The 15437-nt window shown below is 29.7% G+C and overlaps 2 protein-coding genes across 2 annotated transcripts; both read left to right on the top strand.

Moving 5' to 3' along the window:
- The first annotated feature begins 5310 nt into the window (after positions 1 to 5310).
- On the top strand, positions 5311 to 7246 carry LOC111040734. The gene is made up of 3 exons (XM_022324742.1): positions 5311 to 6178; positions 6323 to 7029; positions 7238 to 7246. The coding sequence occupies exons 1-3, from the start codon at positions 5311 to 5313 to the stop codon at positions 7244 to 7246; spliced, it is 1584 nt and encodes a 527-aa protein (XP_022180434.1).
- Positions 7247 to 7377: 131 nt separating this feature from the next.
- On the top strand, positions 7378 to 7782 carry LOC111040733. Its single transcript, XM_022324741.1, has one exon. The coding sequence runs from the start codon at positions 7378 to 7380 to the stop codon at positions 7780 to 7782; it is 405 nt and encodes a 134-aa protein (XP_022180433.1).
- Positions 7783 to 15437: the final 7655 nt, after the last annotated feature.

Raw genomic sequence — 15437 nt, 5'->3', positions numbered from 1 at the left:
CGTATCCCGTGATCACGTGATTATAAAATAAACTTTAAATTAGTTTTAATTTATTTTTTTCCTAAAAATAAATTTATACTTAAATTCTATAAAGTAGTTATTATTTTGATATAAACTATCTGCTTTAGTTTTTTTTTCGATTTCAAAATAAATTTTAAATATTTTTAACAACCGTTTTCGATTTAATATTACTATTGATTTTTAATAAGATTTTTAGAGATTTGTATGGACATTTAAAATCAATTTTGAAATATATTTCAAGCCCTAGACTTATTAAAGTATAATACTATTAAAACCGAATATTTGAACTTGATGGATTATATTTTTTTAATTTAAATTTAAATAAAGGCTTCAAATACTTCAGTCATTGCCAGGTACTGTGTGGGGGAAAAGTTTGGTTGGAACACGTATGTATGTGTGGCAAGGATTTTGTTGCTAAAAAATTCATCCGGGAGCAACGCAGGCCGGTAAGTACGCTCAAAACGTTTCGGCAGATTGAGCGTACGACCAAGCCACATTATATTTTTTAAATCAACTGAAAAAGCTAAATTTTTTCAACTGCCAATTAAAGTAGTTTAGTTCATGGTTGATTAAAAATAAATCATCTAGTTCAATTAAAAAAATGTAAAATATAACTTTTCGACTTAACGTGAACATTTTAACAAGTTATTGGGCCACATTTGCATTAAGATAAGACAATTATTACTTATTAGCATAGAAAATATGAATAATTTTAAAAGAAAATAAGAGTAAAATTCGGTCAACGTACCTTTACTAATGAGTATGTCTCGCATCATTTTTTATAAATAAAATAAATGGTGCCTTTTTGAAAAGTTGATTTGTCAAATAAGCAAATAAAAGATTTCTCGTGACCTGGTTCTTTTTGGTTCTATTTATATAAACATATAAACTACAGATTTTCGTACCGGGAGGCATCACTCGTCTCATCGTCGTCTCAACCACGACTCGACGATCGATACAAAATATCATAGGTGTGCTCACAGGGTGAGCCAGATTTATATGAAATGATGGAATTAATTTATCCTTGAGTTTTTTAATTTAGGTAAAATTTCTACAGACTCAAGATCATAAGTATGATAAAATTGTTAGTAGTTTTCCAAAGTCCATTACCTTAATTATTCAATATAGCTTATAGTTGTAACAACAATTTAAAGTTAAATATTTGTAATTACTATTTTAATTCATCCGTGGTTATCAGTTTATCAAAATTACGTATTATTATTTTTCGATTCAAAAGAGCTTGTTATTCGAGAAAACCATGCATCAGTTATCATCAAAGCTTAATAATTATAAAATATACAATTTTTTTCAACTGTTTACAAACTGTTTTTAAATAAATAATATAAATGAATGAGCAGAATAGCAACTTAGCTGCACAATACATTGCACAATTTTATTTGTTGCGATAATTTTAATATTGTTTTCCTTGAAGTAACGATTGGTATTTTTACCATTATGATTGTTAAAAACTGTAAAAAAAAATATAGAAATATAGAAATATAGAACACACTATTAGCAGAATTGGATATTTGCATTATATTTGAGATGTTTTTGCGAAGCGGGAGGATTTTAAGGGATGTGGGACAATTTTCCTTTTGTCACTTCCCCTTGCCCAATCACTATGCACACGGCTACCACAAATATTATTACCTATGTTATTATGTATAATATTATAAATGAGAACACCCCTGCAACATTATAGTTTTAACCGAGACAGACTATTATTATTATTATCATCATCATCATTATCGTCGTTGTGTATAATAATATTTAACGAAAACGGTGACGTGAAGTCTATGGGTAGTGGCTGCAAGGTGCGGGGCTGAAACTGAAATATGACGTTTGCTGGCAGCGTATTATACCCTCTTCGCAAACAATGATCCGTCGGGCTTTTAGTAGCCGAGGGGCTCTAGATAGCAGACGATAAAACGAACAGAGTAATACAATTGTGCGTAGGTGAAATGTAGTCAATATCATAATATTTTAACTCCCCTGCGTTCCTGCAGCTTGAAATCATCGCCAAACTTTGGTTTTTTTTGTCAAGACTGTTTTTTATTTAAATTTTACAAAGCAATTTTTCTTCTATCTCGATCAGAAAAGACGAAGATTATATTTTTGTCAAATCCACATGGAATTTTTGCACACTCCGGTTGGGGATGAATGCAACTGTTGACGTAGGTAAGTCTAAAATATTAATGTCTAATGAAAATATCCACTGTATATTTTTACCTCTGTTATTAATTAGTAGTATAGAGTAGAAAATAGGGCTGAGGACTTTTGTTTTTTTTCCATACTAATTGCCAAGAAAGGTCATCGAACAATGAGTGAGAGATCTATAATATATATATATATATTTAATATGACATTGGAAATTAAGATATAATATAAGAGACATAGGTGCTTGGTACCATACTATTTACCATTAGACATGATACTCAACTCATCTGTTCTTAGGGCAGCTCGAAATGTATAGTATAAGAATAAAAAGATGGCTACCTCTCTGTGTACAGTAGGTCACAAGTGGGTCACTGTAATGGATGGTGTTACATTTAAATTCAATGATATAATATAATTGCATAGGAAAAACGATTCTAAGCGTAGGCGGCATATCAGTCAGCCATATTAAACATATTTTTAAATTACATCAAAATAACTAAGGTCGTTCTTCTCCGTATAAATATATAGCAAACTTAAAATAGCAATAAAAAAGAACTATGTTCAAATTTTTTTTTTTAGATTTTTTGGTAATAATATGTACCACTTCACTACTAATATCTTGCTTTAAATTTTCGATACTTAGATATAAAAACAGAACATATTATAAATGTTTACCTTCAAAATATGTGAAATGAATATGGAAACAGTATTTGAGAAACAAAGTCATTGATATAGGAAGAATAGAATTTTGTACACTGTATAATTTTAATATTCATAATTTTAACAGCTTTAAAATTTATAAAAATATATAATAATATTTTGTTTCAATAATCTTTATTTTTAGTTATATTCATTAATTTATTTTGTATTTTGTATTTTGTTCTATTCTCTGTTAAAAGTTAAAAGCATATAAATATATTATCATTATTATTGTATAAAATTTAAAGTCTCAGTAAATATAAGCCACAGAATAGGTTAAACTTAACCTATTATGCTCTAAGCTTATATAAATATCCAATTGTTCTATTATCATTTTTTATATTGTCCTTGTTCATTTTATTCTGTTCTATTTTTCATTTTCTTAATTGTAATAACGATTATAAAACAATAAAACAATGAGTCATAAACTCTCTCTATTCAAAAAAAAGCTCCACTTTTGAAAAGAGAACCAAATATGTATAGTTAATGTATCTTCTTGTATCATCTATATCATTTTAAATGTTTAATTTTGTGTCAAATAAACATTTATTTTATTATTTGAAAATTTTTGAGATTTTGACGAATATTGTAAACTAACTTTGTGTTATTATTAAAACTTTAAACGATTATAAAATGAAACAGTGCCAATGTATTTGTAATATTTTACAACAGTCATCAAAATAACTTATAAGGAACCTTGTATTAAACGTTCAAGCATTTCGATACAGCAAAAAAATTTTCTCGACAGTAATTTTAAAAAATAGTTCCAAAGTAGGTACTTACATTATATTATATATTGTATACCTACACATAATTACATTTTCAAATTAATGTTCAATTTTGTTGGGAAAAATTAATTCAACCTACTGTATTGCTAATGCCTAATAGTAAAATTAATTACTTTAGTAGCAATAATATCATAAAACAAGTTAGGAAACTTCAATCTACGAACTGGCCAAATTTACGGTTTCTAAAAGTATTTTGTAAGTAAATATATTTAATAAACTATAATATTCCATATACTTATTTATGATTGAAAAAATGTAAAGTTGGTATGGTTGACTATCAGGCACATATCCTGGATAATTGTATGGAACAATTGTATGGGGGAGGAGTCAATAAGGTTAAACGTTTTATGTTGTCGACTGACCAAGATGTTAAACTGTAATTATTAGTTCACTCTAAATCACTCGGGTCATGGGTTACCACTCCCCCCTCCACAAACCACCGAAGTGGGGGGTACGTAGGTACGGTATACTGTTGAATAGTATGAAACTATAGAGGCCGCATGTTTTATCTTTCCTTAGTGCCTTATGTCTTATAACACCTGTATCAGGTGTTGTTAAGGATACAGAAAAATATGACACAAGGTATAGCGGATCCTGCGCAGGGTTGCCCGTGGCAAATTAAATTATGTCCTTGGATTTACCTTACAGTAAGTTTTCCCAGGAGCGCCTCTATACTGGTCAGGGCATATGTCGGCGTCTAGAGGTCTAGTATCATAATGTACGGTTTCCCTGCAGCGTCGAACGATGGAACAGCTCGAGGTGTCTACGTCGTGACGACGACCACATCAGGTCCGGTAGTTGACGCTAGACGCCACGACGCCACGTCCAGACGCTGCCCAAAACGTAACAGCGTACTCCCGTAAACCAAACGGATTTTTAACTCATGAAATATTTCACACTTGTTAAAATAAAAATACATTTTAATAATAATTGTTAGTTTAAATATAATAGTTTAATTATTGCGAGATCGTATTCAGCAAGATATGACAAAACCGATAACGTCATAAAATAAGCGATACGTGTAGGAAATTGACTTAAGTTGTCCTTCATAATTCATCCATAGATTATAGTGAGCACCCGCCAAGTGTTTTCGTTACGAGTACTACGCGATGTGTAGATGACGAAAAAATAAATAAATTTTCACATTTTTTGTTGGATAAGCTATTTCCAGACACTTTTTTTTCTATTTCACATGTAAATAATATTATCGTTTATCATATTTTTATTTAAAATGATTCACTCATCAATTACATTTTTTTAGATCGTATTTTAAGCAGGCGCGGATCCAAGGGGGGGGCCAAGGGGCCATGGCCCCCCCCCCGTAGACTGGTGGATTTTCTATTATATCTATTTTCGGCAGCCGATAAAATGTATTGTTTTGCCGATAGCGTTTCGGCCGTTTCCGTTTTCATCGTTCGCCGTCAAAAAGCTAATCTAATCTAATCGAATATTTAAACTTGTTTGATGCAATAAAATGTCTGGCTGTATGTAGTACCTATCTATTTTATTATTGACGATATTTATTGTGTAATGATAATTTGTTAGTTGACATATAGTTACGATACAATACGCACACAGCCGCTGTAACTGTCGATAATCAACATCAAACGTGTCACGTGTATAGTTGTATTATTATTTTATTAAAATGTCAAAGCGTAGTGCCGATTTTATGCAAAATTTTCTTAAAAAAAAAAAATGTGTCATTAAAGACAATGAAATGGTAGACGACCCAGCTCCCATTTCGTCAAATCAACCTATGAAAAATGTAGACATTGATCCAACATCAAATCAAAACAAAGGTACTGTAGAAAATATAATTATAGATATTGGTATTGCATTAAGTTCAAAATCAACAATTGATGATTTTACTAAAAAACAGTTACTTGAAAATCATTGGAAACCACCAATAGGTTACAATTTTCCTTATTCAAGTCACACAAAAAATGGAATTCTTCGTAAACGATTTTTGAAACAAGAACATATAAATAAATATTTTTGGCTTGTTTTTTCGCCTTCAGAAAGTGGATTATTTTGTATTTATTGTTCTATTTTTCATAATAAAACTGGTCATGGATTTAATAACCATACTCAATTAAAGTCATTAGTAGTTGAGCCTTTAAAGAAATTCGCTAAGTTATTAGGAAAGGATGGTTACCTTGAAACGCATGATAATAATTTGTACCATAAAAATTCTGTACTGAACGGAAAACAATTTTTAAAATCGTATAATAATCCAGAGCTAGAAGTAGTAAACCAAATAAATTCACAGCGCCTAAAACAAGTTAATGAAAATAGATCTAGACTAAAACCTATAGTTGAAAGTTTGATTTTTCTCGGGCGGCAAAATATTGCTTTACGTGGTCATCGCGATGATGGAAGCGTTAATGATCTATCTGATAACCCATTAGAGAACGAAGGAAATTTTAGAGAGCTTTTAAAGTTTAAGATATTATCTGGAGATATCGCATTGGAAAATCATTTAAAAAATGCTGAAGCAACAGCTACTTATATAAGTAAAACGACTCAAAATACTCTTATTTCGATAATTGGAAATATAATTTTAAAAAATGTATTGAACAAAGTAAATAAAGCAAAATATTTTAGCGTAATTTTCGATGAAACAACTGATATATCTAAAACTTCACAACTGGTTATAGTTTTACGATACGTGTACGACAAAACTATAAATGAAGACTTTATTAGATTTATAGACTGTCATAAAAATAACTACGATCAATCTAGTGTCAATACTGAACCAAAAATGACCGGAGAAATAATAGGAAAAACTGTAATACATATTTTAGAAAATTTAGCTTTACCTATGAATAATTGTGTAGGAATAACTACAGATGGGTGTTCTGTGATGCAATCTGAAAAATGCGGTGCAATTAAATTATTACAATCTCAAATGAAATTTGCTGTAAAATGTTCATGTTTTAGTCATGCTCTAAATTTATCAATAATGAAAGGTTGTAAACAAACATTTGTTAGAAATGCATTTGGAATTATTAAAGAAGTAGTAAGTTTTTTCAATACTTCAGCTAAAAAAAATTTTGTTTTAAAAAATATTTTAAATACTTCATTAAAGTCTTTATGTGAAACTAGGTGGGTCGAAAAACATGATTCCATTATGCAGTTTTCTTCGAATTTGGTTTTAATTATTGAAGCATTAGATAAAATATCTGAATGGAACGATCTTGAAACGTCCTCAAAAGCGTCTATTCTAATAAAATCATTGTCAAGTGCGGAATTTATTTTAACATTAAATCTTATGTCCGATATGTTTTCAATAACTGCACCAATAAGTAGAATTTTGCAATCAAAAAGTCAAGATAAATTTTCGGCTTCTACATTAATAAATAATGTACTTAGTGTTTTAAAAGAAAAACGGAAAAACAGCGTTGAAAATTTTAATTTAATTTTTAATAATAGTAAACAATGCTTGGAAAAAATAGGAATTTTCGACGATATTAAAATCCCAAGAATAACAAAACAAATGACTAAAAGAGCTAATCCACCAACTAAAAATCCAGAAGATTATTTTCGTATCGTTTTGTTTATTCCATTTTTAGATGACTTAATTACCGACCTTGAGTACAGATTCGATAAAAAATCAGTGTCAGTGTTTGATTTAGATATAATTTTGCCAACGTTTATTCATAATAAAGACGTTTTTAATAACCAAAAAGAAATCCAAAATAAAATTAACAATATGATGGCACAATTTTGTGAATTAATATCTATTAATTTGAACTTATCGGAAGACCTCGTAAAAAAATATTTCGAAGGAGAGCTTCAATTGTGGCATACATATTGGACAAATGAAAAAGAAATTCCAAAAACATCATTAGAAGCTTTTGAAAGATGTGATTCCGAAACCTTTCCAATTATTTATAATTGTTTTCTCATACTCCTGACATTACCAGCCACTTCAGCAACTGCGGAACGAAATTTTTCTTCTCTTCGCCGACTAAAAACTTGGATGCGATCAAGAATATCCGAAGAACGCTTAAATGGACTTGCATTACTTAACTGTTATAGAAATATTAGTATTGACTGTGAAGAAGTAATTGACGAATTTGCCAAATCTAAAAGACGAATGGATTTTGTTCTGTGATCATTTTTTAATATTTATTATATTTTATTATTAATTATTATTTATTATATATTACGTGTCATTATTAATTAAACAATTTATATTACTTATCTAATTATTTAAAAGACGAAAGGATTTTGTTCAGTGATCATTTATTATTAATTATCTAATAATTTTATATATTTTATTGTACTGATAAACTGGTATTTAAATAATAATATTTATCTATTAGCTTACATGGTATGTACAATGTTTTTATAATACTTAGGCCGAAATTGTATTTAAGATGGCCCCCCCCCGTAAATATGTTTTAGATCCGCGCCTGATTTTAAGTAGGTACTTATTTCTTGTTTTTATTAAGTGCAGCTAGAAGTCCTCAGCCTCAATAACAAGCGACAAGTGTATTGCATACGGCCGAGTAGAGTACGTGTTGTTTCGTTGTAGTGTGCGCAATCGTAGGTACGTATAACCTTTTTTTCAGCTCGGATTGCAGGTCAGAATTAAGCGGGTCGGCTTCAGAATAAAATAGTAATATTTAAATCGTCATCATCGTTTTTTTCATCTTCTAGCTGTGTCCCTGCTCCCTTGACACAAATACTTACGATACCTCTTAGTTTGAGTACCTCTAGATCTATATTAATAAAAATCAATGTTTTTTTGCTTGTATGTGTGTATGTATGTGTGCGTGTATCACTCGTGTTTCTAAAATTTGGTACATTTTATAGCCTTAGGAGGACTTTGCTCCCCTACATATATACATAATTCTGAACTCATCAGTCATCACATATCAATACAGTTCCTTATTACATATAGCAATTATAACTAAACAATTTGTGCCTACACGGCGTTGCGAAAAACAATGGACTAAGAGACTTAGAGACGACGACGATATTATTCGTACGACGTACATAATATCAAATGTGCAACAATTAATACAAATAAACAGTTTAATCTCCATGTTACATTTTTATTATTATGTTGTAAAAATATTGCAATTATACCCGCCATTGAATATGGTATGGTAGGTTGCCGGTAGTCTGCCTGCCTACATATAATGTAGGTACTGTCATGAGGTACAGTATATGTGGTGGGAAATACCCCGTGTTTATAAAATATAAATATTGATGATAAAGAAGGAAGTGAATTCGACCATTTATATACCATGCTTATTATACTAACCTAACCGAGTAAAATAAACTTAAAGTGGCTTGGTGAGGTGCGGTGCGGTCGTACGTTTAATATGCGGAAACGCTCTGAGTGTAAGTACCGGCCGACGTTGCTAGCTCCCGGATGGGTGATCCCCGGGGTTTTTTAAAAACACATCCTTGCCACACATACACAAAAAACGTGTTACAATCCTACCAACATAAAAGTCTACTAAGCCCTTACAAAAAAACTCCCTACCGTACTACCCCACACAAAATCGCCAATGTGGCCACGGGTTCCCCCGAATATAAATAATAAAAATAAAATAAACTAATAATATATCATACTATAATAATTGAATTACTCAATTGAACATTTTAAATTATTTCGTTTCGTAATAATTTATAATTTTTTTTATTTAAACTTCCAATTAGTATACTACGATAATATGTAAACACAGCGAATGGAGAATCTATCCGAGTACCCCCCCCCCCCCCCCACCACTGTAATTACGCTCCCCAATCAAACACAATACCTATTTAAAACTAGCTAGTATGTTATGCTACCATAGCATACCATGCCTACTATCGTGTGAAAATTACTTTATAGTTGCAAATCTTCTATTTGACGACCTATCCTGCTGCAGTATGTGTATTCCTATATGATACGATGCTGTGAATAATAAATAACTTGTAATGTGGTTGGGGAATTTTCTAAAAAGGAAAGAACATTCCTTATGGTTCAGCGCGTATGTGCCCATCATACGAGTACGTGCAGATATTGTGTTTAAGTTGTATGCTACATCACGAGTGTGTACGACGACGATTGACTGCAAAATATAATATTGTCTAGACATTAAAATCCTTATTATTATAAATGTATAATAGTAGGTACATGTAACGCAGGAGTATTGTATAAGTCATTTTTTGACGCGGTCATACTTTTGCTTCGGATGTGGAGTGGGCAGATAATTAATTATAATACAGGGTAAGTTTAACTATATTATAGGATTCCTTACATAATTACAAGGCTCGGGATATTATTATCCATTTGCATTTTACGCATATTCTAATAAAATTTAAATCGATACAAATTTATTTTGAGATGGTAAGGTTTCAAATTTAAAAATATTTTTTGCACATTATGTATATTTGAATGCGGGTTTTTAATAAATGCATATTTTAGACATAATAGTATAACGGTCTATTTTGCATATTTTGTTTGCACATTTTGAATAGCTTATGAGAAAAATACATTTTTTAAATAAAATAAAAACATTTTTATTATTTTATATTAACTTGATAAATCACTTTGAGTATATTAATGACTTACAAGTTACAATAGTCATGAGTTTGGTATACTGACTCCATGGCATATTCGGTAGCACAAATGGAAAGATATTCAGAGGAGGAGACTCGAGAGGACATGTACATTGTCAAGATGACGAAAAGCCAAAAATAAAATATATAATTTTATCGATAGCATTTTGGAAATAATTTTATATGGGATCGTAGTTGGTGCTCTGTGTTGTATGTAACTTTTTTATGAGTGGTTATACCACTGCAGGTTCCCCTTAGTTATACGCTGCACTAGCTGAAGCCTGAAAATAAAATCATAAGCTACTTTATAGTGGACATATGTTAGATATACTGTCTTTGTCATAACCATGTTAAAGACCCATGTAAATTGTGAATTGTTGGTGAAATAAAATAAGTGAAAAACGCAAATTCGTGTCCAATAATTCATGTTCGACGAATGATAGGATACTATAATATTGATAGGAAACGACAACTGATAGGATACGATTTTATTTTATTTTAACATTGTACAGTATAAAATATAATATTTAGATTCACAAAAACAATTTTCATTTTCATTATTTCAAATTATTTCAAAAAATATAAAATTATATTTAAATATTATTTAAGTAAATATGTTTAATACAATATGTATTTAAACATTTACTTTTTGAAATATTTAAAAATAATGAAAATGAAAATTCGTTTTATATCATGAACACTCCTCCCTTATTATGCCAAGGCCATAGTCTGGAACTTTTTATGTTGACTACCCTACCATATAACACCCATATCATACCTATCATATATGTGCGCTCAGTAGTCTCATGGACCCGGACAAAATTGGCAAGTACAAGTAAAATATTAAAGGCAATAATTGGACGTTTACATTGGTAATTCTATTTTTGTTTAGAAGACTGCGAAGACTTTAGAAAATTGTGCTGAGTATACCCTAATTTAATTTTATGAGAACAACACCGATTAATCATTCCAAAATACGTTATTTATGCGACACGGTACCTATAGATTTTACGGTATATGGATACAACAATATGATAATATTATATTGTAATTCATAACCGCGCGACGATGTTTACAAGAGTGAAGCGTCATTTATAAAATATTGTATGTAGGTACTCGTATATTGTGCATAATATTATAACAATAATAATATCGTGTACATAACATGTCGTAATAATGCATGCGAATTGCACACAATATATTATTTACTATTGTGATCAACAACAATTATTATAATGTAAGCCGTTCGTATTTTACTATAATATTATGCATCACGAGTCGATGATAGTAATAATAATAGTAATATGTGATGAAATATTAGACACCGGGAAATCTGGTCATCGACATCGTGCACTGTACAAACATAATGATGATATTGTATTGATGCAGTAAGTACACAGACCGATTAAGTATATAAACGCTTATATAATATGACAAGTACCTTTACTAATATACAGGGCGATTCGCCAAGCATGCTAGCCCCTATTTTTTTTTAAATTTTATTTAAATTCTGAGTTTTGAAACTTTTAAGTATTTTATTCGAAGACTATAATATTTTTAAATTTTTAAATTTCTCGTGAAATTCTTGAGGCACTTGATTCAAAATTTGAAAGGGTGGTTTAAATGTTAACACTAAAAATAATGTTCCTTAAACATGGATTCACGAAAAATGTATAATATTATATTACCAAGATCTAGTCTTTATCAATTAATTATACTTGAAATATTCATTTTATGAATTATTAATCACTAAAGAATGTTTGAATCGACATAATCCCCATAAATGTTTCAAGCCCATTATCGTGAGCTTATTATCCTTAGCACACGAAGTTATGAAATAACTAAAAAACGACTCGTTTGAATTTTGAATCAAGTATGATTACCTCAAGCTTAATTAGAACCAGAAAAATGATCTACTAAATAATAGACAGTAGAAAGGAGAGTTTTTGTGTTTCTAAAAACAGACGTTTGTTTCGCCAAAGGACACTCCTTAAATATTACCCAAAACTCTCAAGAATTTAAAATTCCTGTTGTCTTTAAGTATATTTAAAAATCCAAAAATTAAATTTTGTACCACTGCATTGTTGAAGGAAAAAAGGAGGTGACCATGCTTATTGAATCACCCTGTATATTATGGATCTCCTATAAATTATAATATTACATCGAGAAAATCAAAACCCACTTCTCGTGTGAATATGTGATGACGTTATGTGCAATGTAACGCTGCTGAAGTAAACAAATATTTTTAACATAGGTACCTATCTGTAATATATTCTAATGTATATCGATATGCATTCAGGATTTCTTACACTACGATTAGCATAATAATAATAATAATAATAATATATCCTTGTGTGTGTATAGCTATTTCAGGTGATTATTACCAACTCGACGTTCCAATGCACCTCGTTAAGTATTTACCCGCAGACGCATTCCGCCGTTCAACAAATTATTATTCACATTATCCAAACGCTTAAATACCTTTATGGTATTTTCGCATAACAAATAGATTTTATTAGGTACACTAATTACTAAATTATTAAACAGGTAGGTTCCTCGGTCGTTTATACGCGCGTACAACTCTAATGGCCGTCGTCGTCGTCGTTGGTAATCTAATAATATTTTAATCGACTTTTTTCCATACCTATATCGACCTGTGCGAGAAACCACTTTGATAAATGCCAAACATAATTATTATATTCTTCGATTGAAAATCACCCATCGATCCGCGTTAAAAATCAACTAAGATGCCTACAATTTTACGATTTTTAATGCGGATCGATGGATGATTTGAAATCGAAGAATAATAATTACGTTTTGCATTTATCGAAGTGGTTGCTTGGACAAGTCCGCATATAGGTATCAACTATATATATGCCTACTATATGCAGATATAGCGCAATATAATATGCAATAATATTATTATTACATAAGCGAGCAGAGACCGTATGGGTTTGGAAGTGTGACCGACCACATGCAGTAAAATAGGTAGGTAGTTATTATACAATACGCAGCTGATTTTATAATTCTATAATATGTGTTCGATTTATCTTGCTTAAACACAACGCACATGTGACATTACAATAACACCTATAAGTAGGGTCTTAAAATTGTATGAGATTTATTTTCGTGAAATATTTCATGTATGTGAAAAAAATATTAATGAAATCTAAAAGTTAATAGTCAAAAACTTACTGGAAGAAAACATTTTTAAAAGTTGGTTTATTATATCGAATACTATTATAAATAGGCTTCTAACATTTCATATAACTTTCATTAAATATTTCATTTTGAAGGAAAATAAAAATAAAATTTTAATTTAAAACTATAGTAGGTAATACAGTTAACCCCATTCCCGTAGCTGTCTGGTGGAGGTTTCATAGTCTAAGCCCCCCCCCCCTCGAAATATCATACTTATTTTACCCGGTAGTACCCGGTAGCTCCCCTGCAACAAAAATGTTTGGAGAAACGTTGAACTAATTTTTCAAATGGCCATGTCCCTGTGAATGTTCAGTAATGCAAGTCCAGTCAAACTTGTTCCACAGATTGTTGATCTTAAATAAGTATTAAGACGCCGTAATGAAGAGAAGCTAGAATTAATAATAGGCAAAGTAATTTATAATTTTAATATTTTACTAAATAGCCAATCCATTAAAGTATACCATTTTATATAGCTACCATTCATAGAGCGCAGCCCTGTAGGCTGTGATCATTCAAACTACTTTCTTTTTAGAAATGAGAACCGTTTTGCTGTAAATTGTCAATATTCTAAGGATAATAATAATTGTTTTCCCACAGTTATAATTATTGTTCTTAAAAATATAAAATAGATGTAATATTAGATCTAGTATACTTATTATACTTAAGCATTTTTTACGAACTGTACAATTTTGATGAAATTATATTTTATTGATCACTTTGGGACATACTAATTACAAGTATAATCTTCAAATCGTCATAGCCCCATATCTTCCAAATCTATTATATTTATATACATCAAATCCAATAAGACGCTCCAAAATCCAACAAAAATAACACAATAATATGCAATAAATAATAATATTATAATAGATGCGTTGAGACCGTATTGATTTAAAAATGCGACCGACCACATAATATACAAGTAGTATAAGTGTATAATATATTTAATACTTACCCATCGTGTAATATTATTTTTATTATTATTATTATCTTATTATATTATAGAGCGTGGCTGTTAGATTTGATTATGTGTTCGATTTATCTTACGTACAAGACGCCCTAGCTGTAACGGTATAAATTCAGTGTTGGATAGGATAAATAATTTTTTTTCTAGATAAAAAAGAGAATATTTGCATAATGCATTTAAATCTAACTTTTCAGAGTACACCTTATAATACTTGAATATGATTTAAATTTAAAAAACAAATATTTAGTTTAAATCAATTTTTGTATTAGAAAATAATATTATATTAGTGAAGAAAAGTATAAATGAATAATACATTTTTTTAATGAAATATTTATATTTAAATTTAATACTTAAGTTATAACGTTTTAATAATAAATAATATAAAACTTTCTTTAATATTAAATATCATTATTATTATTCATACATACCCAATATGAATTATTTATAATAATTATAATAAAATATTAGTAATCACATAAAAATTTTATTTGTACAAATAATTGTATCCTGTAGGTACTTCTTTTTTTTAGAAATATGAACTATTTTACTGTAAACTGTTAAGAAGGACAATATTGGATCTAGTATATTTATTATTCTCAGACAAATTTTAAATACTATATTAAATGTCGACAGAGTAATAGAATAATATTAATTAATACAATTTTCAAATCACCATGGCCCCCATAATTTACAAAACTATTATCCTGGTTACTACTCGTTAGAATTTTCTATTTAGACACACTGAATCCAATTAGAATCCAATCAAAATCCAACAAAATATTGTTTTCCACATAAAATGAATGATATCACCGCTACAAGACACTATCCTTATGTTATTTTATGGTATGAAGAAATCTGAGTACCTACCTGTTTGAAAATAGAATGCACTCAGCAATTCTAGTATTAACTGTCATAAATTCACTAATAAATGGGAAAAACTGGAGTGACGTGCTCGGTGAACCGCCCTGTATACAGCAGTATTATAATGCATTAAACATATTATATTTTATATTTTGAAAGCCGAAATATAATAACGTTTTCGG

The sequence above is a fragment of the Myzus persicae genome, unplaced genomic scaffold, assembly GCF_001856785.1.
Source record: "Myzus persicae strain clone G006 unplaced genomic scaffold, MPER_G0061.0, whole genome shotgun sequence".
Lineage (NCBI taxonomy): Eukaryota > Metazoa > Arthropoda > Insecta > Hemiptera > Aphididae > Myzus > Myzus persicae.
Note: the sequence above shows the minus strand (reverse complement) of the source record. Positions and strands in the feature narration are given on the sequence as shown.